The sequence below is a fragment of the Monodelphis domestica genome, chromosome 2, assembly GCF_027887165.1.
Source record: "Monodelphis domestica isolate mMonDom1 chromosome 2, mMonDom1.pri, whole genome shotgun sequence".
In the NCBI taxonomy this organism is placed as follows: domain Eukaryota; kingdom Metazoa; phylum Chordata; class Mammalia; order Didelphimorphia; family Didelphidae; genus Monodelphis; species Monodelphis domestica.
The window spans coordinates 273,349,353-273,371,762 of record NC_077228.1 but is presented as its reverse complement, the minus strand read 5'-3'; the positions used below and the strand labels follow the sequence as shown (position 1 = coordinate 273,371,762).

At 35.6% G+C, this 22,410-nt stretch overlaps 1 protein-coding gene across 11 annotated transcripts in view; it reads left to right on the top strand.

Moving 5' to 3' along the window:
* The window catches only part of FKBP5 (FKBP prolyl isomerase 5), a 175,599-nt gene that overhangs the window by 84,023 nt on the left and 69,166 nt on the right, over window positions 1-22,410 (top strand). For 6 of the 11 annotated variants that reach the window (XM_007483756.3, XM_007483755.3, XM_016431011.2 and 3 more), the window contains 2 exons: window positions 5,640-5,770; window positions 9,378-9,522. In XM_007483756.3, the coding sequence (XP_007483818.1) occupies window positions 5,666-5,770; window positions 9,378-9,522 (250 nt within the window). In that variant the 5' untranslated portion in view covers window positions 5,640-5,665. The remainder of the gene's footprint in view (window positions 1-5,639; window positions 5,771-9,377; window positions 9,523-22,410) is intronic. The other 5 variants (XM_056818116.1, XM_007483753.3, XM_056818113.1 and 2 more) reach the window with 1 other exon arrangement.

Below are 22,410 nucleotides of genomic sequence, written 5' to 3'. Positions count from 1 at the left end.
AAAGCGAGTACAAGAAATAAAACACAGGAGCAGTATGAGACCACATACAATTGAAGCAAAAACAAACAAAAAAAAACCCTACATATCTTAGTAGAGTCTAAAGATATAACTGTTAGAGCAAAGAATTAGTGAATGTAATGATAATTCTGAGTTATTAAGAATAAGTTAAATTATGTTTAGTATCTTACCTTTAAGAAAATTTATTTTAGAAATAGACAAATAGATATTTATTTTTTAAAAGTTAAATGTCATTACTTTGTTTCACAGATTATGACAAAGCAATTACAAACTGTTCTCTGACACATATACCTGCTTAAAAAAAATCAGTAGTCCCCACTTGTGAATATTGTATATGACTCATAGAATACCACAATCTTCCAAAAAACAAAAATTAGGAGTGACTCAATAAACAGTGGAGAGACCCAGTGGGAATAGTAAGCTGAAGCATATTACCTTCCAGAGCTTGTACATAAGCATTGGCATAAAAGGGGGGAAAAAACCACTATTAAACACTTATGTACCAGAAATTGTTCTAAACACTGAAGTTGCAAAGACAAAGTGAAACAGACCTTGTCCTTAAAAACTTACATTACTCCAACACAGCTCAACAGCAAAAACTAGAAAGAGAAATCCCATTCAAAATCACCTTAGACAAAATAAAATACCTAGGAATCTATCTCCCAAGACAAACACAGAAACTATATGAACGCAACTACAAAACACCTTTCACACAACTAAAACTAGACTTGAGCAATTGGAAAAACATTAACTGCTCATGGGTAGGACGAGCCAATATAATAAAAATGACCATTCTACCCAAACTTATTTATCTATTTAGTGCCATACCCATGGAACTCCCAAAAAATTTCTTTACTGATTTGGAAAAAACCATAACAAAGTTCATTTGGAATAACAAAAGATCAAGGATATCCAGGGAAATAATGAAAAAAAAAACAAATGAGGGGGGCCTTGCAGTCCCAGACCTCAAACTATATTACAAAGCAGCAGTCATCAAAATAATTTGGTACTGGCTAAGAGACAGAAAGGAGGATCAGTGGAATAGACTTGGGGCAAATGACCTCAGCAAGACAGTATATGATAAACCCAAAGATCCCAGCTTTGGGGACAAAAATCCACTATTCGATAAAAACGGCCAGGAAAATTGGAAGGCAATATGGGAGAGATTAGGTTTGGTTCAATACCTCACATCCTACACCAAGATAAATTCAAAATGGGTGAATGACTTGAACATAAAGAAGAAAACTATAATTAGGCAAACACAGAATAGTATACATGTCAGACCTTTGGGAGGGGAAAGACTTTAAAACCAAGCAAGACTTAGAGTCACAAAATGTAAAATAAATAATTTTGACTACATCAAGTTAAAAAGGTTTTGTACAAACAAAACCAATGTACCTAAAATCAGAAGGAAAGCAACAAATTGAGAAGCAATCTTCATAAAAACCTCTGACAAAGGTTTAATTACTCAAATTTACAAAGAGCTAAATCAATTATACAAAAAATTGAGCCATTCTCCAATTGATAAATGGGCAAGGGACATGGATAGGCAGTTTTCAGATAAAGAAATCAAAACTATTAATAAGCACATGAAAAAGTGTTCTAAATCTCTGATAATCAGAGAGACACAAATCAAAACAACTCTGAGGTATCACCTCACACCTAGCAGATTGTTCAACATGACAACAAAGGAAAGTAATGAATGCTGGAGGGGATGTGGCAAAGTAGGGACATTAATTCATTGCTGGTGGGGTTGTGAATTGATCCAGCCATTCTGGAGGGCAATTTGGAGCTATGCCCAAAGGGAGATAAAAGACTGTCTGCCCTTTGATCCAGCCATAGCACTGCTGGGTTTGTACCCCAAAGAGATAATAAGTAAAAAGACTTGTACAAGAATATTCATAGCTGCACTCTTTGTGGTGGCAAAAAATTGGAAAATGAAGGGATGCCCTTCAATTGGAGAATGGCTGAACAAATTGTGGTATCTGTTGGTGATGGAATACTATTGTGCTAAAAGGAATAATAAAGTGGAGGAATTCCATGGAGACTGGAACAACCTCCAGGAATTGATGCAAAGTGAGAGGAGCAGAACCAGGAGACCATTATACACAGAGACCAATACACTGTGGTACAATTGAATGTAATGGATTTCTCCATTAGTGGCAATGCAGTGATCCTGAACAACTTGGAGGGATTTATGAGAAAAAACACTTTCCATATTCAGAGGTAAAACTGTGGTAGTAGTAACACAGAAGAAAAACAACTGCTTGATTACATGGATCGAGGTGGATATAATTGGGGATGTAGACTCTAAATGATCATTATAGTGCAAACATCAACAACATGGAAATAAGTTTTGATCAAGGACACATGTAAAAACCAATGGAATTATACGTTAGCTACGGGAGTGGATGGGGGGGTGGGGAGGGAATAAACCTGACTCTTGTAACCAAGGAAAAATATTCTAAATTGACTAATTAAATAAAAATTTCAAAAAATAAAAATAAATAAACTAGTTAATTAACAAATCCATCTGGACAAGGAATTTTTTCTTTGAGATTTTATTTATGACAATTTCTCCTTCTGAAGCTGAAGTATTTATATTCTCAATATTTCTGTTTTTGGGGGCGGGGATAAAATTTAAATACTATATGACTATAAACCCTTTTCACTTAAGGTTGTTGACATAAAATTCAAGTTACTGATAATTATCTTTTCACTCCCTTGATTGTGAATTTTCCCAGTTTTACTTATTTTTAGCAATTTTATATTCCTCTCTATCTACAATGGTAATTATAATGGTAATTAGAGTAATTATTTGTTAATTTTGCTTGTCCTTAAAAATAACCTTATCAGTAGTAAGCGTTATTTAAATGCTAGTTGGCTATTATTAAGATGTCTATAATTTCTTTCCTGTTTGGCTTTGTGTTAAAATTGAGACTGAAAAAATCACAGCTCTCTTCCCCTCCCCATCCTCTCTATATTGCTGCCTAAAAGATACCCCTCTGTATATTTCTCCCTCATTAAATGTTAATTTATGAAGGCTGTACTAAAAGTTGTAGCCCAAAAAAAATTCACTTCTTTTCCTTTCCTTACTTCCCTTCTTTTGAACTCCCCACTCCTTTAAAGTTGCCAAGATACTTTCTTTTCTTTCAATGAACCACAAATCAGATAAGAGATTGTTTTAAAGCAATAGATTTCTTTAGCCTTAGGAAGTTTGCAAACATTGATTTTATTCTTGGTCTTGCTGGGTGTATTAATTCATTTCCTTTATGTTCTTTTTTTTAAATTTTGCTTGTCAGGGGACCTGTTCCTTTTGGTTTCTTCTGAAAGAACAACTCAAATTATTCACTTTTGCTAAGAATACATCTTTCATTGATCATTAAGCTCAATTTTAAAAGGATATTTTATTTCATTTTTTAATAAATATTTCATTTTTTCCTCAATTACATGAAAAAAACAATTTTTAATGTTCATTTTTTTAACCTTTGAGCCAAACTCTTGCCTTCTCCCCTTCTCCCCCCCTTTGAGATAGCAAACAATCTGATATAGATTTTACATGTGTAATAATGTAAAACATCTTTCCATGGTAAGCCTTTTATGAAGAAGAACTTGAACAAACAGAAAGTGTTGAAATAACATGAAATATAGTATGTCTCAGTATGCATTATACTTAGTTCTTTCTCTGGAGGGGAATGGCATTTTTCATCACAAGTCCTTGAGGATTTTCTTGGATCACTGTATTATTAGAAATTGCTGGGGGCAGCTGGGTAGCTCAGTGAATTGAGAGCTAGCCCTAGAGACGGGAGGTCCTAGGTTCAAATCTGGCCTCAGACACTTCTCAGCTGTGTGACCCTGGGCAAGTCACTTGACCCCCATTGCCTACCCTTACCACTCTTCTGCCTTGGAGCCAATACACAGTATTGACTCCAAGACGGAAGGTAAGGGTTAAAATAAAAAAAAAAAAGAAATTGCTAAGTTATTCATAAATGTTCATCATATAATATTGTTGTTACTGTGTATAATGATCTCCTTGTTCTGCTCACTTCATTTTTGTACCAATTCATATAAGTCTTTCCAGCTTTTTCTTAAATCAGAGGATACTTTATTTGGGGATTACCTCATTTCCTTTTGGATAAATTCTTTATGTAACAAGAAAAAACTGCCTAAATTGATCAGTATGATTAATTGATTACTTCTAATAGTTGTTGTTTAATGTTAAAATTCTAAAACCTGATTGTGATATTTCTTGATAAATATGGTGTTTCTTTATGAGCCTTCTGTAAATTCCATTCATCTGTATTTTGCTCTCTGTTTGCAATGCCTCAGAGTAATTTCTTGAAGTAAGGGATTCAGACTTTTAGTAGTACTAGTTATGAAAAACCTGTGAATTCATATTTTTCATATTCTTTCTTTAAAGTCAATTGTCTTGACTCAGAATTTTCATGTGTTCTTCCCATCTTTAATTCTATCAATTTCTCTTCCACTTCTATACTTTAAAATTCTAAATGTTTATATTTTTTTAGATTTGAAGAGATGCTCTGTCTTTTCTTCTAAATTCTGTACTCTACTTTTTTTGTTTCTTGGAGAGCTCTAATTTTTTGCCTAAATAAATAAACCTTCCCCGTATCCCCATTTCATTCCCTTATTGTACTTCAGAACTGTCCCAGAGGTTCTTGTGCTTATTTCATTTTAATTTCTAGAATTCTGCTAAGATTTATTATCTGGTACTTTTCATTGGTGGTCTTCTATAGCATTTCTTCTTTGGACCTTTTTGTTAATTGTTTATCTTCCTTAAAAAAAAATCAGTCTTTCTAATTTGTTCTGGGAGGTTTTTCTTTTGGTAAATTCTTCTTTGCCTTTTTTTTTTAATGCATTTTGAAGTGATTGAGGTGCTGGCCTTGGATACTTACTACCTTTCATACAACCATCTTGCCAGTAGTTTCTCCCTGAAATACCTAAAATATGTTACTAGGTGGCTTATGATTATCAAGAAAGATGTGTGGTAATAACCCAGAGCCATTCAGCATGACTTTATTAAGGACAAGTTATGCCAAAGTAATCTTATTTTGGATTTTGACATGGTTACTAGACTTAAATGTAGGTAGTGCTATTGATGTCGTTTACCTAGACCTTAGCTAAACATTTCACAAAGTCTATCATGTTGTCTTTGTGGGTAAGATGGAGTGATAAACTCTAGACAATAGTTTTTATAAGTCAGTTCAGAACTGTTTAGATGACCAACCCCAAAGAATAGGAATTAATGGCTTTTTTATGTTAACTTGGAGGAAAATCTCTAGTAGAAGGCCTTGTACATAGGAAAGCATTTAATAAATATTTGTTGAACTTTATGTATTCCTTAGATACATTCTTAGCCTTATGCTTGTTGGATTTTGTAGAGGGGATTTTTAATTAAGTACAGTTTGGACTGGATGACCTGTAATACATTTTGATTATGTGAGTAATGGCTAGCATGTTGGTGCCTGTCAAGAAGTAGCAAATACTAGCTAGGTAGAACAAAGGTGAAGTGGGTTCATGCTTGAGAATTTCTTCTGAGATGAACAATGAAGTAAAATAAATCTCTGTGTGTGTATGCTCAAAATATGTTTGTTTCTTCTTAGTAGGTGTGTTCACCTCATAATAGACAATGACTACTGACGAGGCCACCAAGAACGATGGAGAAAATCCAACAGTTGCTCTTTCTGAACGAGGAGAAGACATTACTCCCAAAAAAGACCGAGGTGTACTAAAGGTCAGTCCCTAAGGCAAAGTATTGAGAAAATGCATGCAGTATCTGAGTATGTTTTCCTTAACCATTTTTGTTTGTAAAAAGAGAACTGTAGAAACATCAAGAAATGTCTGTAGTAAGGGTAACTAGGTGGTTCCGTGGATTGAGAAAAATGCCTAGAGACAGGAGGTCCTGGGTTCAAATTTGACCTCAGACACTTCCCAGCTGTGTGATCCTGGGCAAGTCACTTAACTCCCATTGCCTTGCCTTTACCAGTCTTCTGCCTTGGAACAAATAGATGGAATTGATTCTAAAACAGAAAGTAAGAGAAAAGAAAAAGAAAGGAAGGAAAGAAGGAAGAAAGAGAGTGTATAAAAATTGAAAAAGCATCAAAGTAATTTTTTAAATTACCTAATCTATCACAAAACTAAAATTTTCTTGTTTTTTTCTTGGTGAGCAAGAGTCATTCCCACCTTTGAGAATTATATAAATTTCCTAAAATTATTTTAAATGAAAGTTTTAAGCAAAATCTATTTTTAAAAAGAAAGAAAAATGTAGTCAACAAAATTCAAAATTAATACACTTTAATATTTACATATGGTGTTCCTGTATGGAATGAGTTATTGATATTCAATAAACAAGTCAATTTGACTTAACTTTCCCTTCCCACCCCATATTTAGTGTTATCTGACATTTGGCAGTGCTTTGCAATTTTAAAATGCTTGTATATCATCCCATTTGAAGCTCACAAAAACCCATTGTGAAGGACATTATGTTGATTATATAGGTAAGGAAACTGAATGAGTATGAGACTTTTTAAGGTTTAATAGTGACTCTGTAAAGGTGAAGAAGCCATATCTAGAACAAAGTCTTTTACTTAATTGATGTTTTGTCTAATACACCACTTTTGTGTACAGTCATTTTATATAATCAAATTAATTTTCTTATCTATTTTGATGATAAAGATTTAACTACATCTCATTTGTAAACACTTATTACTTTCTTGCCTGCAGTCATAGGAAATAGAGATCTTTCTGAACAAGTTTTGTCCAGTTTTATTAATTTCTTACCTCTCCTCCTATCTATGTCAGTATTTCTATTAACTTATTGTGTAAAAACAAATTTTGGAGACTGACAGAGCTGTATGTTGTAAGCCTCAAAATTTCTCAGACTTATAAATGTTAGGGGTTTCCCCCATTGGGGAATCTTCTACTTGGAAGAATTCCCTAGCAGATAGTGAGAATTCTACTTGAATGCCAGAGGGCTCCTTGCCTTGGGAATATCCCTACTCCCTACTTAGGACTGCTTTAGGACAGAGAGCTCCTTGAGAACAATGGAAGTACAGTACTTTGATCCATGCTTATGGAAGGGACAGGAATTTCTTTGAGTCATGACTGTTTTAGAATTGATACAATGGGATACTAAGTACCTATAAAGGTGGGGCAACTTGTAAACTACTTAAACCTAAAAGGGTGATAACTTACTCAGAGGTTTTCTCTTAATGAAATTAGTCAACACAGCAGCATTTTTTTTCTCTCTTACTAAAGAGATTAATCTACTCAGCTGTGAATTCAAAATGGGCTGTCTTTTGGAAAACATCTACAGTGATTGGTAGATGTAGGGACTTAGGGGAGGTGACATGGGAGAAAAACCCCTATATAAGAAAAAGCAGAATCTCTTGAGGATATATAGATATCCTTTTGGAGAAAGCCTTTTGGAGGATCTCTGATGAGGACCACTGAGATGGAGCTGGCCTGGTGTCACTAAAATCCTTGTTTAGTCAGACCTTGTGGTGAATGTAAAAAAACTGACTGATCTCTCTTTTAAGACTCAGGTCTAGGCCATATTGGCTTGAGGCCCTTCATACTTATTCCTTTCTTACTCTCTCTTTGATTACTCACTGTATTGTTAATTAAAAATCTCTATAAAACCCAGTTGACTTGGGTATTTGAATAATTGGGAATATTTCCCTGGCGACCACCTTATATTTGATTTTAAACCCTGTAGTGAAACATATTTCTGTGGTCAAATTTACTCACCCTCTCTTATATCTATCACAATTTATATCTACCACTATTTTAATCACTACAGTTTAAGACCTCAACCATTTTAAATCTCACAATGTGGAAGTAAATACTGAATACCTTAAGACTTGTCATTATATAATCTTCCTGGGGTAACGCTAATGAAATGATGTTGTGGGCCCCTAAAACTTTCTTGAGATTTGAAGTTTCAGGCTGGAAATTTCTACCTACCCTACTACTCCATCATCATTCTATAGAGTAGTGGTTTCAAACTCAAATAGGAGCAGGGTCACTTACACACTAAAGTAAGGCTCATTGCCAGTCACATCGATTTAGAAAACCACATATTAGCATTATCTATATTCTATTGGATGTTTTATTTATATTAAATATTTCCCAATTATATTTTAATCTGGTTTTGGCTCTACTTGGAAGTGTTTGACATACTCTGCTATAGATAACTAGCAATTAGATCAGATGGCCTTTAACTTAGAGGTGCAAATACTCCAAGTATAACCATTAAATGACATTCAGTATTAAAGATTAGGTTAAATTTTTCCATCTGAATTGCAAATTTGTGAATGTGACCAATAGACTTCCTGGGCTGGACAGGTTAATGTTGTGAGAACTTTCCTCCCCTAAAAACTCTGAAATAACTACAAATAACTATTCTCTCCTTCCAGAAAAACAGAGATGTTGAACTAGGAAAATTGTAAAATCAGTCTTCTGTTCACGCTTCAGGAAAAAACAAAATCTTCAAATATTTACAGATATTTCTATTCCTCAAAAATATATATATGCCAAAATGTTACTTACTGGAGAATAAGTAATTTTGCATACAGGATTAACAGAAGAAACTACACCAACACAGATGGATTTGATTTTGTTTTCCCAGAACTGACCCACCACATTAGCAGCTTGTCTACCAAATACAAAACAAATATTATGAATTTTGTGATTGCTAAATCTTTTTTCATAGAGTTCTTTTGGCATTTCCTTTACTAGAAAACTAGTTGATCAGCATCATACAGTTTAGTTTTATTAATCTTTTGTACACATTGTGGTATGTGTTATTCAAATTATGTGAAGTAGGACTTTCTGAAAGTTTAAACCAGTTAGGGGAATCTACAATCAGAAGCTGCTAAGTTTGGACTGGTGGAGGATATAAAGAAAAGTGTGTAATGAGGCTTTGTTTTAGACTTTTCTTGGATGTCCTTGAATGTTTTGCTTTTTGGCTCCAATTGTATAGGAACCAACTCCCTGGTCTTTTGATTTGGGAGGATTTTATTTTGAGAAGGAGGAATGAGTACAGTGGAGCTGGAAGGATTAATGATTCTTTGGAAATAAATAGTATAACCTGCAGTTTAAACTGCAACATAAGGAATTTAAATTGGCTATAAGGAAGAATTTCCTGACAGCAAGGATTGCTGAGCAAGGTTGTGGCAAAAGCTGTTAAAAATAGGATAGGTCTCATCTCTGGTGTGGTTTAATTATAGTTTTGCCTAAAGGATAAAAAAAAAAGGTCCAGATTACCTTTCTTCCTATCCTTTATTTAATATTTGGGAATAGAAACTCACTTCTTATTTCTTGATATCAATCTTTTCTAGATTGTCAAAAGAGTGGGGAATAATGAGGAAACACCGATGATTGGAGACAAAGTTCATGTCCATTACAAAGGAAAATTGTCCAATGGAAAAAAGTTTGATTCCAGTCATGATAGAAATGAACCATTTGTCTTCAGTCTTGGCAAAGGTAAGAGGGCATTCATCTGAATCCTAGATATACTTCTTAAATTTTTTTACAGATAGTTTGGATAGGAGGGAGAATAGAGAGAGATTAACCTTATTTAAATTAAGCAGGATTATTTTAGGATTTTAGGAGTGGTCTTAGACATTCTCTTCAGATGCCTTTAATGTACCCAGTTAATCTTATCATTTTTCTTCTTATAAAAAAAGGGGAAAATACATATAGTAAAGCTACCCCTGTATATCTGATAGAAGCTATGTGTTTTGATTCTGTTATTAATATTTTAGTTCCTTCTTTCTGCAGGCAGAACTAGCTGTTCTTGCCCCCAGGACAAGTTCACTGAACTTTGTTCCCAGATTGGGTGTGGTAGGGGACAAAGAGAAATTCCCACAACCACCATCAAGTTTCATAATTGAGTATAGGCCATTTCCTTCTCCTTAGTACCTAGAATTTATAATTTAAGAGCCTTGGCCCACGTACAAGAATAGCTAAACATCAGAATGAGGATTAGAATAGTCTTTTCTCCACCTGGGGAATAAAATACTTAATGAAAAACTGATCAGTCGAATCCTTACATTGTACCAAGAAATAGATGCTCTGGGGACTTCTTCCGTCACCAAACCTATTTTTCCCTACCAGTTGCCTTTGATGGACCTTTCTACACTTTGGTATAGACCTACCCTGTCTATATCCTGAGCTTTTATTTCTGTTTGGGGGATTGGGACCTTCAAAAGTAAATTAGTATCTCTCGTGAGATTAATATTTTCCTTGTATTCTTATGCCTGAATGACATGGTAGAATGAGAAGGAATTGCTGAATGTTCATTTAATTTTGTAGATCACACATTTTTTTCTGAAAAAAAAGTTTTTTTGTCAAAAATAATATATTCAGTCTTACTGCACAATAATTACAATAGTCAAATTTATATTTTGTTTCATTTTGGTTCTTGTAGGCATGGATGTGTTTATTAATTTATTGATAGAACCATAAAATATATCATTCTCTTATTGCTTCCATTTTCTTCCTCCATGCCTTTTCTTTCCCTAGGATTTCTCTCTTCTGAGAGGTAAATATATTTAAAGTAAATCTATCTCAGGATCATAGAATCCTAGATTTAGGGTCAGGAAGGATCTTGGTAGTCATTTTGTTCAGTCCTTTTACCTTGCAGATGAGGAAACTGAGGATAAGCAAGGAGTATAAGCATGGCCAAGATTATGCAAGGTAGTAAGTGGCAGAGCCAGAATTAGAAACTAAGCTCTCAAATTCCAAATCCAGGATTTTTTCCACACTCTTAAGAATTCCTCTTAACAAGGTCTTAATAAACTGAGTACATTAATTCTATTTTCTTTCTTTCTTCTCCATATTCCCCAAGAAAAAGCTACATAATAATGAAAATAATTCTTAAATTTAACTTCTCTAGAGTCTGAGTAGTTGTTTTAAAAATACTAAAAACAGGAGAAAGGAAACATTTAACTACCTGTCCTAGAACTTTTTATTTTAGTATTTTAGTATAAAGAATACTGATTAAGAGTTGAGACCAGGTTTTCATTCTAGTTTTGTCACTAGACTGTTTTCTATCTGGGAAATAAAATGCTCAATGAAAAACTGATCAGTTGAAATCCTTGCTTATTCCTCCATTTACATTGGCACTAGGAAGTAGATGCTCTGGAGATTTCTTCCATCTCCCTTCTTATCTTTCCCATTTCCACTGCCTTTGATGGGCCTTTTTGTGCTTTGGCATAGAACTACACTTTCTTTATCCCAGGTGTATTCTTTACCCCTACTTGTGTAATCTTGGGTAAGTCACTTCATTTGGGGGGGGGGGGCTTTATTTTCCTTATCTGTAAAATAGAAGATCTTTAGGATCTGTTTTAGCTCTTACTTCCTATGTTTCTTTCACTAATCTCCTTTATTTAAAAAAAATTTTTTTAAACCTCTTACCTTCCATCTTAGAATCAATACTATGTCTGAGGTCAGATTTGAACCCAGGACCTCCTGTCTCTAGATCTGGCTCTCAATCCACTGAACCACCTAGCTGCCCCTTCTAATTTCCTTTAAGAACAGAAAGAATGGGGGGCAGCTGGGTGGCTCAGTGAATTGAGAGCCAGGCCTAGAGAAGGGAGGTCCTAGGTTCAAATCTGGCCTCAGACACCTCCCAGCTGTGTGACCCTGGGCAAGTTACTTGACCCCCCCATTGCCTAGCCCTTACCACTCTTCTGACTTGGAGCCAATACACAGTATTGACTCCAAGACAGAAGGTAAGAGTTTAAAAAAAAAAGAACAGAAAGAATGAAAGTGTACAAAGAAGCAAACCTCCCTTCTTTCTCCCCAATAAACATTTCTATATAATTTACAATCTCAATACTGTCAGGTTCTGCTAGTAAGACAATGTGGGATGCCAGTATACCTCAGATTAGCTTCATCACCATGGGATTGACTTCCAGAAAATATATTTCCATCAACCTCCAGCAACATGTATTTGTTAATTTAGACTATGTCATATTTTAACACATAGATTTGTGTTGCATTAAAATTGTCACTAGATCCCACTATCCTCACTAGCTTTTGCCCTTTATCTCTCTCAGCCAAATTCCTTGGAAAAAAATCATTTATGTCCACTGTTTCCATTTCCTCCTCCCTTACTCTCTTCTTACCAATTGTTAAACAATCTAATTTCTGGCTTTATCACTCAACTGATAACACTCTCCAAAGTTAACAATGATCTCTTTCCTAATTGTAGATTCCAATGACCTATTTTCCAAATCTTTATCCTTCTAGATCTTTCTTCAGGAGTTGACCCTGTTGAACACTGAAGACCTGGAGGCCCTTACCTTCTCTGGGTTTTTTGAGACTGTTTCCTCTTAGTCCTCTTCTTACACACCTCAGTCTCCTTTTCTGGTTCATCATTCATGTCATGCCCCTAACTGTTTTAGTTAACTTAGTCTTGACACTGAGGTTAACCAGGGCAAATCCACAATACTACTAAAGCTCTATCCTCACCCATCTTTTCTCTATATATTTTTCTCTCTTGGTGACTTCATCACTCCTCTACAGAAGACTTCCAGATTTATATATTCAACTCTAGTCTGTCTCATCCTACATCACCAGTTGCTTGTTTGGACATTTCACACTAGGTTTCCTGGAAACATCTCAAATTCAACCTAAGTCAGGAACATTCCCGTCTTTCAGGTCACCTAAGTTCTCAAACTTGTTGCTCTCTCACTCTGACTCTGCTCATTCCTTCCACTCTGCCCTTTGGAATTCTCATTTTATAATTTTCATATTTTCCTGTATTCTGAACCTCTTCCTCTCATTTTTCACTAACTTGGCTTCCACCAAGTGATCTTTCTGCCTTTAACTATCCTTTCCCTTTTCTTATAACCTCCATCACACGTATCCTAAAGAGAGAGCTGGGATACTACTTATGTCTCCCTACCATTTCCAGTCTTTCTAGGTACCTCAAACCCTCATTTGCCCTGTATAGGTTATGGTGGCTCTTGTCTGCTTCCTCCTTTTCTCAATACCTGACTGTCTTTCTTTTCTCTTCAATTCCTTCCCTCTTGGAGACTTCAACATTTTTATTGATATTCCTTCAAGCCCTCTGAGCCTCTAAATTTCTGAATCTCCTTAAATCACATAACCGACTCTTCTACTCCACCTCATCTTTGCATATGGTGGCCACATAGTCACACTTTGGATCTCACCATTATCTACAAGTGTTCTACTCCTATGACTAATAAAAAAAAATCAACTCTGACATTTTCTGTATAACCATAACTTCCTACTATTCCATATCCCCCTGTACCTTTTTTGTTGTTCAGTTGTTTCAGTTGTGTCTGACTCTTTATGACCCCATTTGGAGTTTTCTTGGCAAAGAAATTGGAGTGGTTTGCCACTTCCTTCTCCAGCTCATTTGATAGGTGAGGAAACTGAGGCAAGTAAAGTAAAGTGACTTGACCAGGGTCATGCAACTAGTAAGTATCTGAAGCTGAACTTGAACTCAGGAAGACTTTGGTCCTGGCATTCTAACCACTGTACCACCTAGATGCTCTATACCTTACCTCTCTAAATGTATTCTTTCCCCTTACTGATGTCTCTAATACCTTTGCCCATCAGTGCTTTCTCATACCACTATGCCTGCTCTGACTTCACTTTTCTCTATTCTTAGCCTTGACTCTATAGTTAACCAGTTCAAATCTATAATGGCCTCAGGTTTCCCATCTCCTTGCCTTGTTGCTGTTTATCCCTTGTCAAGCCCCTCAATCCAAACTCTGTATTATTCTACCATCTACCAATTCAGTTCCTGCTGTCCTGTTCTGCTGAATGGAACTGGAGAAGTCACATACCAAAGCTGATCCACTATATATTTATTACCTCACTGCTACAAGGAAATCCTTTTATTCTTCACTAATTGATTTCTTATCATCACAAAGAACCTTTCTGAATCTTTTCTTGTCTCCTCAGGCCTTCCATACCTCCTCTCTTCCATTTTCTTAGCTGAAGACATTACCTCATCGGTTCTTCTCTTTTTCCCAAAGTCTCTTATCCCCAACTCTCTCTTTTCTTGCCTCTGTATTTAGATGCCCTTGATCTCACCCTTCTCTCTTCTCTAGCAGACTTACCTCTCAACCATCTCCCCTTTCTCATCTGTTTTCAATCTTCCTCTATCTGATATTCCCTTCTCTTCTGACTTCAAATATATCCAAGTCTACCCCTTTCTTACAAAGCCTTCAACTACAAACAAAAACATGAAGTTTTTCATCCTTTTATATGACAAAGCTAAGTGTAATCTGACTTTATAATACAGTTATACCTTGGAGATTTTGTAGGTTCAGTTCCAGACCACCACAAGAAAGCAAATATTGTAAGAAAATGAATCACATGGATTTTTTCCTCAGGGCATTATAAAAGTTATGTTTACATAATACTATAGTCTATTCAGTGTTAAGTAATATTTCTGAAAAAAAAAAACTCTACAACCCCTGAAGATAGGATTATGAGAATGCTCATGCAGAATCTTCTCATATTAAGAGTGCAAACAGTTTATCCCTTATCCCCTTATTATTGTTCATTTTTATCTTTTGATGTTTCTCTTGACTCCTATGTTTACACTCCAAAGTTCCTATACTTGGAAGTCTTCTATTTCATTAAAGATTGATTTTTACTCCCTTCGTGGGATTGTACTCAATTTTTCCTGTGTGAGTTATTCTTGGTTATAAGGCATCCTTTGTCATATGAAATATTGTATCCCAGATTTATTCTTCTTTATGGTGATGACCCCTGAAGCTGGATTGTGACTCCTCAATACTCAATTCTTTCTGTTTGCCGCAGTTTTTCTTTGACCTAAAAACTCCAAATTTTGACTATGATGTTCCTGTGAATTTTTTATTTTTTAAATTTATTTCAGAAAGTAACTAGTATATTCTTTCTATCCTCATTTTGCCTTCTGATTCTAAGAGATCTGAACAGTCCTTTTAAAATTATGATTTCTGAAATACAATGTCTAGTTTCTTCTCCTTTCCCCCATCCCCTTTGATCATGGCTTTCAGGTAGTCCTTTGATTCTTAAATTATCCCTCCTCAATTTGTTTTCCAGGTCAGTTTGTATTTGCTGTGACATACCTCGAATTTCCTTCTTTTTTATTTTGATCTTATCTTAATATTTTTATTATTGATTGGAGTCATTATCTTCCATTTGATCTAGTCTAATTTTCAGGGAGTTTATTGCTTGGGTGAGATTTGGTACCTTTTATGCCAAGCTATTAATTCCTTTTCCAATTTTTTTTTCTTTCATAGCGCTAATTTCTTTTTTAATTTCTTCCACCAATGCCCTCATTTCATTTTTTAAAACATAGTTTTAAAATGTTTTAAAACTTTTGCCTGATCTGTGGTTTTTTTTTTTTTAAGCTTTGCTTGTAGATGTTTTAGAGTCATACTCTCCTTCTGGGTTTGTGTCTTGTACATTCCTCTCACCATCACTATAATAGCTTTTTATGATTGGAGTCTTCTTTTGTTAACCATTCTTCTAGCCTGCATCTTGACTTCAGACTTTATGTAAGAGTTAGCTCTTTGTACTTCTGGAAGGAATGTCTGGGCTAGTTTCTATGCTTCTTTATTGGGTTATTGAACATTATATTATTACAAGATCTCAGGGACCTAGCTCAGCCTAGGTACCTGCAAGCTTTCTGTGTTGCTACTGTATTCTTTTTTATTATTATTATTTATTTAATTAATTAATTTAGAGTGTTTTTCCATGGTTACATGATTCAAGTTCTTTCCTTCCTCTCCTCCCTCCCCACTCCCATAGCTGCTTCTGTATTCTGATCCATGAAGTTAGATCACTGCCCTCCTACTCTGAACTCTGCAGGTTTCTGACCTTAGTTGGAGACTGTGGGCTTTCCCTTTTTGTTTAATTGACTGCTACTAGATTCAGCCACTGTCATCTAGCTGAAAAGCCTTTTTGATTCAGAGTGAAAAGGTTGCAAGTTATTCTATGTTTTAACATTCCTGCCCTGGTTATTTTGCCATAAGCTTCAGTTCTTGCTAGAAGCTACAACTGAGACCCCCACACTCCTTTGATCCTGAGGTCAGAACTACATAGCAGTTACTTGCTTCTGAATTTGCTCCTTTCTCCATATTCAACCTGGGGCCCACAACCACTTCTTGCCCTAGAACCCTATCCCTAGGCACAGGTTCCCTTCTCAGACTGCCTTGGATCTGTGACTAGATAGTAAACAAGAGCATTGCCAGATGACTCTTCTTCCTGTGCCTTGCACAAGTTTAGGCCACCATGTGGGACTTGGGACATTTTCCTGCTATGATATACAGCTCTTCCTTGTAGTAGAATACTTGACACAGCAATTCCTGGCTGTACCCAGGCTTCATTGTCTGCAGATCTCTTGGTCTGTTTCTCTATGTTGGCTTCAGCTGAAAAAATGACTCACTGTGATTTTTTTTAACTTGGATTTCTATACAAGGTGGAAGATTTGTGGGGATTTCAGCTGTTCTTCTTTCTGCTACTTTACCCTCTTGCCTCTGCCTTAATCCAAAATGCCTTTTAAGAAGGAAAGAAAATATGGTATAATGGAGTATTGGGTTTGGAGTCAGAAGATATGGGTTTGACTCCCAAGTCTTATTATTTGAATAACATTAAGCCTTAGTTTCCTCATCTATAAAATGAGAAAATTATTCCACCTAACATGAGGACCTTTTTAGCTTTAAAATCTAGCAATGAACATTTCTATGTTTTTCACCAAACATTTATTGAGTTCCTGCTTTGTGATTTTAGATATAAGGAATTTGTGTGTTTTTTTGCCATATATTTTGTTTCTCCATTTAATTTGGCATATTTTATCTCATTAAATTCAACTAACACTTATTGAGGATTTGCCATATTCAAGGTACTATGAAAAATATTGAAAATACCAAGACAAAAATTTAAGTGTCTGACTCCATGATCCTGATGTTTTAGTGAAGGATGAAGAGTCTAGAGCATATAGCATCTATGCAAGTTGAATACACATAATTATATCCTCCATGGTGCATCATTCAGTTTTATGGACATAGTCCTTAATTGGCAAATATTTATTGAACATCAACTCTTCGTCTAGTGCATTGGTAGATACAATGAGCCTACAAGATACTGTCATTACCTATAGGATCTCTTCTAGCTGGTGAGAGAAATAAGGCATATACTTGTGAAATAATCATCTAGACAATATATGATTATTATTGTCATGTCCAACTCTTTCTGACCCTAGTTGGGGTTTTCTTAGCAAAAATACAGTAATGGATTATTTCTTTCTCCAGCTCATTTTACAGATGAGGAAACTGAGGCAAACCAGGTTAAGTGACTCCCAGGGTTATAAAGCTAGAAAGTATCCAAGGCCAGATTCGAACCCAGAAAAACCCAGCACTCTATCTTCTGTGTCACCTAGCTGCCCAGAATATGACTAGGTGCTCATTATTCAGTACACAGTAGGCAAATTAATCAAATGGGATATTTTGCTGAACACATAAGATGTTGTAGTTCATCCTTCATTTTTGAAGAGAACCAATGACACCACAGAATGATGTCTTAACTTTAACCTGAATTAGATTTAAGTGAAGTAGAGTTGCACAGTTGTCAGCTTCACTCTCCCTTTCAGAGTCATCAAAGTCCAGTGACAAGACAGAAGTCAGAGTGACTTGTGATGTCCCAAGATGCGGTGGATGACCTTGTTCCAAGAGGTCTGACCAAGCTCTAAGCATTCCTCAGCATTTACTTCAGCTGCCTTCTTGGCCCCCCTTCCACCAGGGGAAATCTTCACATGCTTAGGGTAGACATTCCCTTAACTCACCAATAGGGTGGGTTTGAGGTCTGTTGGTTTGTTACCCTTAACCTGGTTTAGTTTGCCTGCCAAGACAGTCTTGCCAGGATGTACCTGCTAAGTATGCTATAGTTTTTTGGAGCCACAGGTGAGAACTAAGTGAATGATAGATGCCCAAAGTGGAGAAACAATCCTGAAAAGGGCTCAGTAAATCCTTACCCCAGGGGTGCTAATCCTCCCTGAACACCCCACATATAAGGTCATCATAAGTATAACTCTGCTTCTTTTCAGCAGAAAGAAAGTATAATGTTAGCTTGAGGGGACATAAATTATACTTAACTCATAGCCCCCATTATATTTTTCTTTTATAAAAGTCCCATTTTGATGACTTTGATGTTGGGTATTGAGGTGACCTATTCTTACTCTGCATAACAGTGAAGCATAAGCTTTGCCAAGTTCTATGCCAAATTGAAATGGCTTCAAATATAACCATGAAAGAAAGTATATATTTGTAGTCTGAGGACCAACCTAACTAAATTTGCCAAGGTTCATTATGAGGTTGGCCACAAGGTGAAGAATTTTTCACCCTCGCAATTCTCAAATATCATGCTACAAGTCATAATGTGGTTGTGTTATATGTCAAAGAAGACTTACTCATCCTGGTGAAAGTTCAGAGCCTTTTTCATATTGATAGCTTTCACTTGTGCCTTATTTTCATTTCCAAATATAGCCTCTCCCACTCCCTTCCTGAAAGAGCCATCCCTAAGAACCAAGAATAAAAAAAAGGTGGAAACCAGGTTAGCATAACTACCCAACTCATCAACCCAATCTGATCTTTTATACAGTGTTCTAGATCCATCAACCCCAGTTTTTCCCAAAAAGAGAGAATGGTATGCTTTAAAGAATGTCTTAACAGAAATGATTCAACATACCTCAATCAGCAAAGGTTATAACTGCCTTTTACTATATATATTTTGATACCTGAACTCCCAGTTTTTACCTTGTAGGCAAAGAAGCACTTTGAAACCAAAACACTTAACCTCCCTTCCTCTAGGGAAAAGTTGAAAGTCAAATCTGAAAGTGTGGTCTGATGCCAGCATCAAGTGGGTTTTAGGGAGGAGTCAAAAAGGATAGAACAGGAAACTGGACCATTTCCCAGCTCTCCTGAATCAAGACTTCAGAGTATAGTTCCATCTATTTATTTTGAAGTAAATTCCCAGAATATCAGACATACCCATGTTCAAATATAAACCAAAAAACACATTCCAAAAGCCAAATAGAAATTATTTATGATCATATTTACTTATATAAATGTTCTCATTCCTCTCCAGCCACTTCTTTTCCTCCAAGCTGGTATTTTATCACTAAATTAGGTAGATGGATGGATGAAGAGACAGAGACAGAGAGAGCACAAGCTTATTAAGTGCCTGGAACCATGTGTCTGGTACTGGAGATAAATCCTAGAGCTTATACAAGCAAATAAGAATAATATCTTTCTCAAGAAGCCTATTTTGTAATGAAGGAAGACAACATGTTAAAGGGAGCTGGAAAGGTGGAGGGAAGTCCAGAGAAGAAAAGGTATCCTGGCAGGGGTAAGGCAACTGGTGAAGTAGAGAAATCTGGATAGGGATTTGAGCTTCACAGGAATGAAGTGATTATGGCTGGGGTCCCTTATGAACGGTTCCAAGAGGGAGGTAATTTGTGGGGTAAATCATCCTTATTGCTCCTATCAAAAAATCAAACCAGAAGATTCTGGGAACTCTGCAGCTACATCATGTTTCTATCTTCTCTAAAGTCTTAGTGATCATATTTAAAGAGTTATTACTAGAACTTGACCCACTTCCTTGACTTGGGTAAACAAAGTCATTGATGCTTATTCCAGTCCTTTGATCAGGCCTTCCTTGGTGTTTCTGAGGTTTTTGGCAACCTGTCATATAATTACATGAAGACCTCCAGTCTCTATGAGGGCAGGAACCTTGATTTCTGTCTTGATATTTTCTTTCCTATCTTCCCTCACACCACAAACTATGATCTGCACATAGTATTCCCTTAGTGTTTGTTAAATGAAATGAATACTTACCTCCTCACATTTGGAGTATTAAGAACTTCCCAATTGGTCTCCCACATTCAAGTCTTTCTCCACTCCAGTCTCTCTTCTCTGCAGTTGGCAAAGTGATTTTCCTGAAGCACAGGGTTGTGTCATACCTCATCCCACTCAGACTCTAGTGGCTTCCTATTCCCTCCATGATCAAATAAAAAGTCCCTTGTTTAGTTTTTCACAACCTGGCCCCTTCCACATTCTAAAGTCCAACCATACTAGCTTACTTGCTTCCTCTCTCATCTCTGTGCCTTTTGCACTGCCTGTATACCTGAATGTTCTCACTTCTCACCTCTGACTCTTAGAATTCCTAGCTTCAACACTCAGCTCAAATCTCATTTTCTTCAGGCTTTTCCTGGTTCCTGTTATTACTAGTGCCTTCCCTATGAGATTACCTACCCATTTGTACTGTGTGTTTATGTGTGTGTGTGTGTGTGTGTATATATATATATATATATATATATATATATATATATATATGTATATGTATATATACACATAGTCATTTGTATATTATTTCCTTCATGTACAGTGAGCTTTTTGAGGGTATGGTTGAGATTGACTGAATTTTAAAGAGAAAAGAGGAAAAAAATATGCAAATATATGGTACTTTTGTTATTTTGGAACTAAGTGCATACCATAGCTTCCCTTTCACTGTAAGTAGTTGAGAATAAATTATAGTAAATGAAAAGAATCGGTATGGAATAGAGGGTTTGTCTTAAGAACCAGGAAAGCCTGGGTTCTAGTCCTGCTTTTGAATGTGCTGGTCCTATGACCCTAGACAAGTCACTTAACTTCTTGGGACACTGGAAGAAAGTACCAACAAACATTGGTAGAAGGAGGCATACACTGGAAGAATTCTCTATAGTAATAAGATTATAAGTCCTGTCCCTAAATAGTAATGAAAATGTAAACGGGAATGGAAATAGGCATTCATCTAGAATAGTGATTATCCTATAGCAATCATTAAATATTTATTAAATGCCTATTCCATGAAATGTGTTAAGTACATTCTAAGAATTGGATAAGATCTAAGGACTGTTCAAGTAAGGTCCATACCTATACATGTAAAAATATTCCCTCTAATTTTTATCTCCCTGAGCAATCATTACTTGGATGTGGGGAGGTGGGAGAATACCTACTGAGAATTTAATCTACCCCACAGCCTCAAATTATATTTAAATATGACTATTAGAAGACAAATTGACCCTATCGTGGGTTATTCAGAACTGACAAACTGGATTGTGAACTCAGTGTATAATGTCATTAATTCTCAGAGGTTTTTTTGCTTTATTTTAAAGTTATTTTGTGTCTTTAGATAATTACATTTCCACATAAGGTGACAATTAAAATGTATTTTATATCTTTTATATGCACCAGGTCCTGTAAGGGTTACCTGAAACAAGATGAAATCCATATCCACAAAGAACTTAGTCATGTTGGGAAGACTAAGCCAATAATAAAACTAGAAGTTATAGTATTTACAAATAATGGCGAAATCCAAAATACTACTTACTATAATTCAGCAAATTGCACTATACATAATAAGTACAAAAGGAATTTAGGGAAAGAGTCAGAAATGGAAAATATTTGATGGAAGTTTATGTTGTTTTAAATTTTGTTTAACTTCCAGCTTCACTCCTCTCTCTTTCTTCCCTTACATTGAGAAAGCAAGAAAAACAAAACCTGCTACAAAAATATATAGTCAAGCAAAACAAATTGTCTTATTAGACATATTCCCTCCCAAAAAAACAAAACTCACATTTGAACTCTCAAGTCTACCACTTTTGTATCTTCAGGTTAAAAAAGTAAAAAAATAAAAGAATAGGCATATTGTAGATAAAGCCATTTCCACAGAAATGGTTTTAAAATAGTTGTGTCATTAAAACATTATAACTCAACCTATTTATTAAGCATTTACTTTGTGCCTGACAACTCTGTTAAGTCCAAGAAGCTTACATTCTAAAAGCTAAAGACAAACCATGAAGGGGAGCTACAAAGTGGATGGGGCAGTGAGTTAAATGGGTAAGGCAACTGTTAGATAGGTAGAGCAGTCCAGAAAGTAAGTTGAGCTGGGAATGAAATGGATCTTTTCTCCCTTCATTTTTCTTTTCATCCTTTTCATCCTCTAAGATATAGGTCTGTAGAGGTATAGTAGAGTCAAAAAGTATGCACTATTTAGTAATTTTTAGAGTATTGTTTCAAATTGCTTTCCTAAATGGCGGAACCAATGCATAGGTCCTTCACTAGTGTATTAGGAGGTCTGTTTACCGATAGCCCCTCCAGCAACTGTCATTTTACTTTTTTTTCATTTTTACCAATTTGATAGACATGAAACAGAACCTCAGATTTGGTTTTATTTTCATTTCTCTAATTCATAGTGATTTGGAAGATTTTGTTTTTTATGGCTTTGATTTCTTCCTTTGAGAATTGTCTGTTCATGTCCTTTGACCATTTATCTATTAGAGAATGATTCTTGTTTGTATAT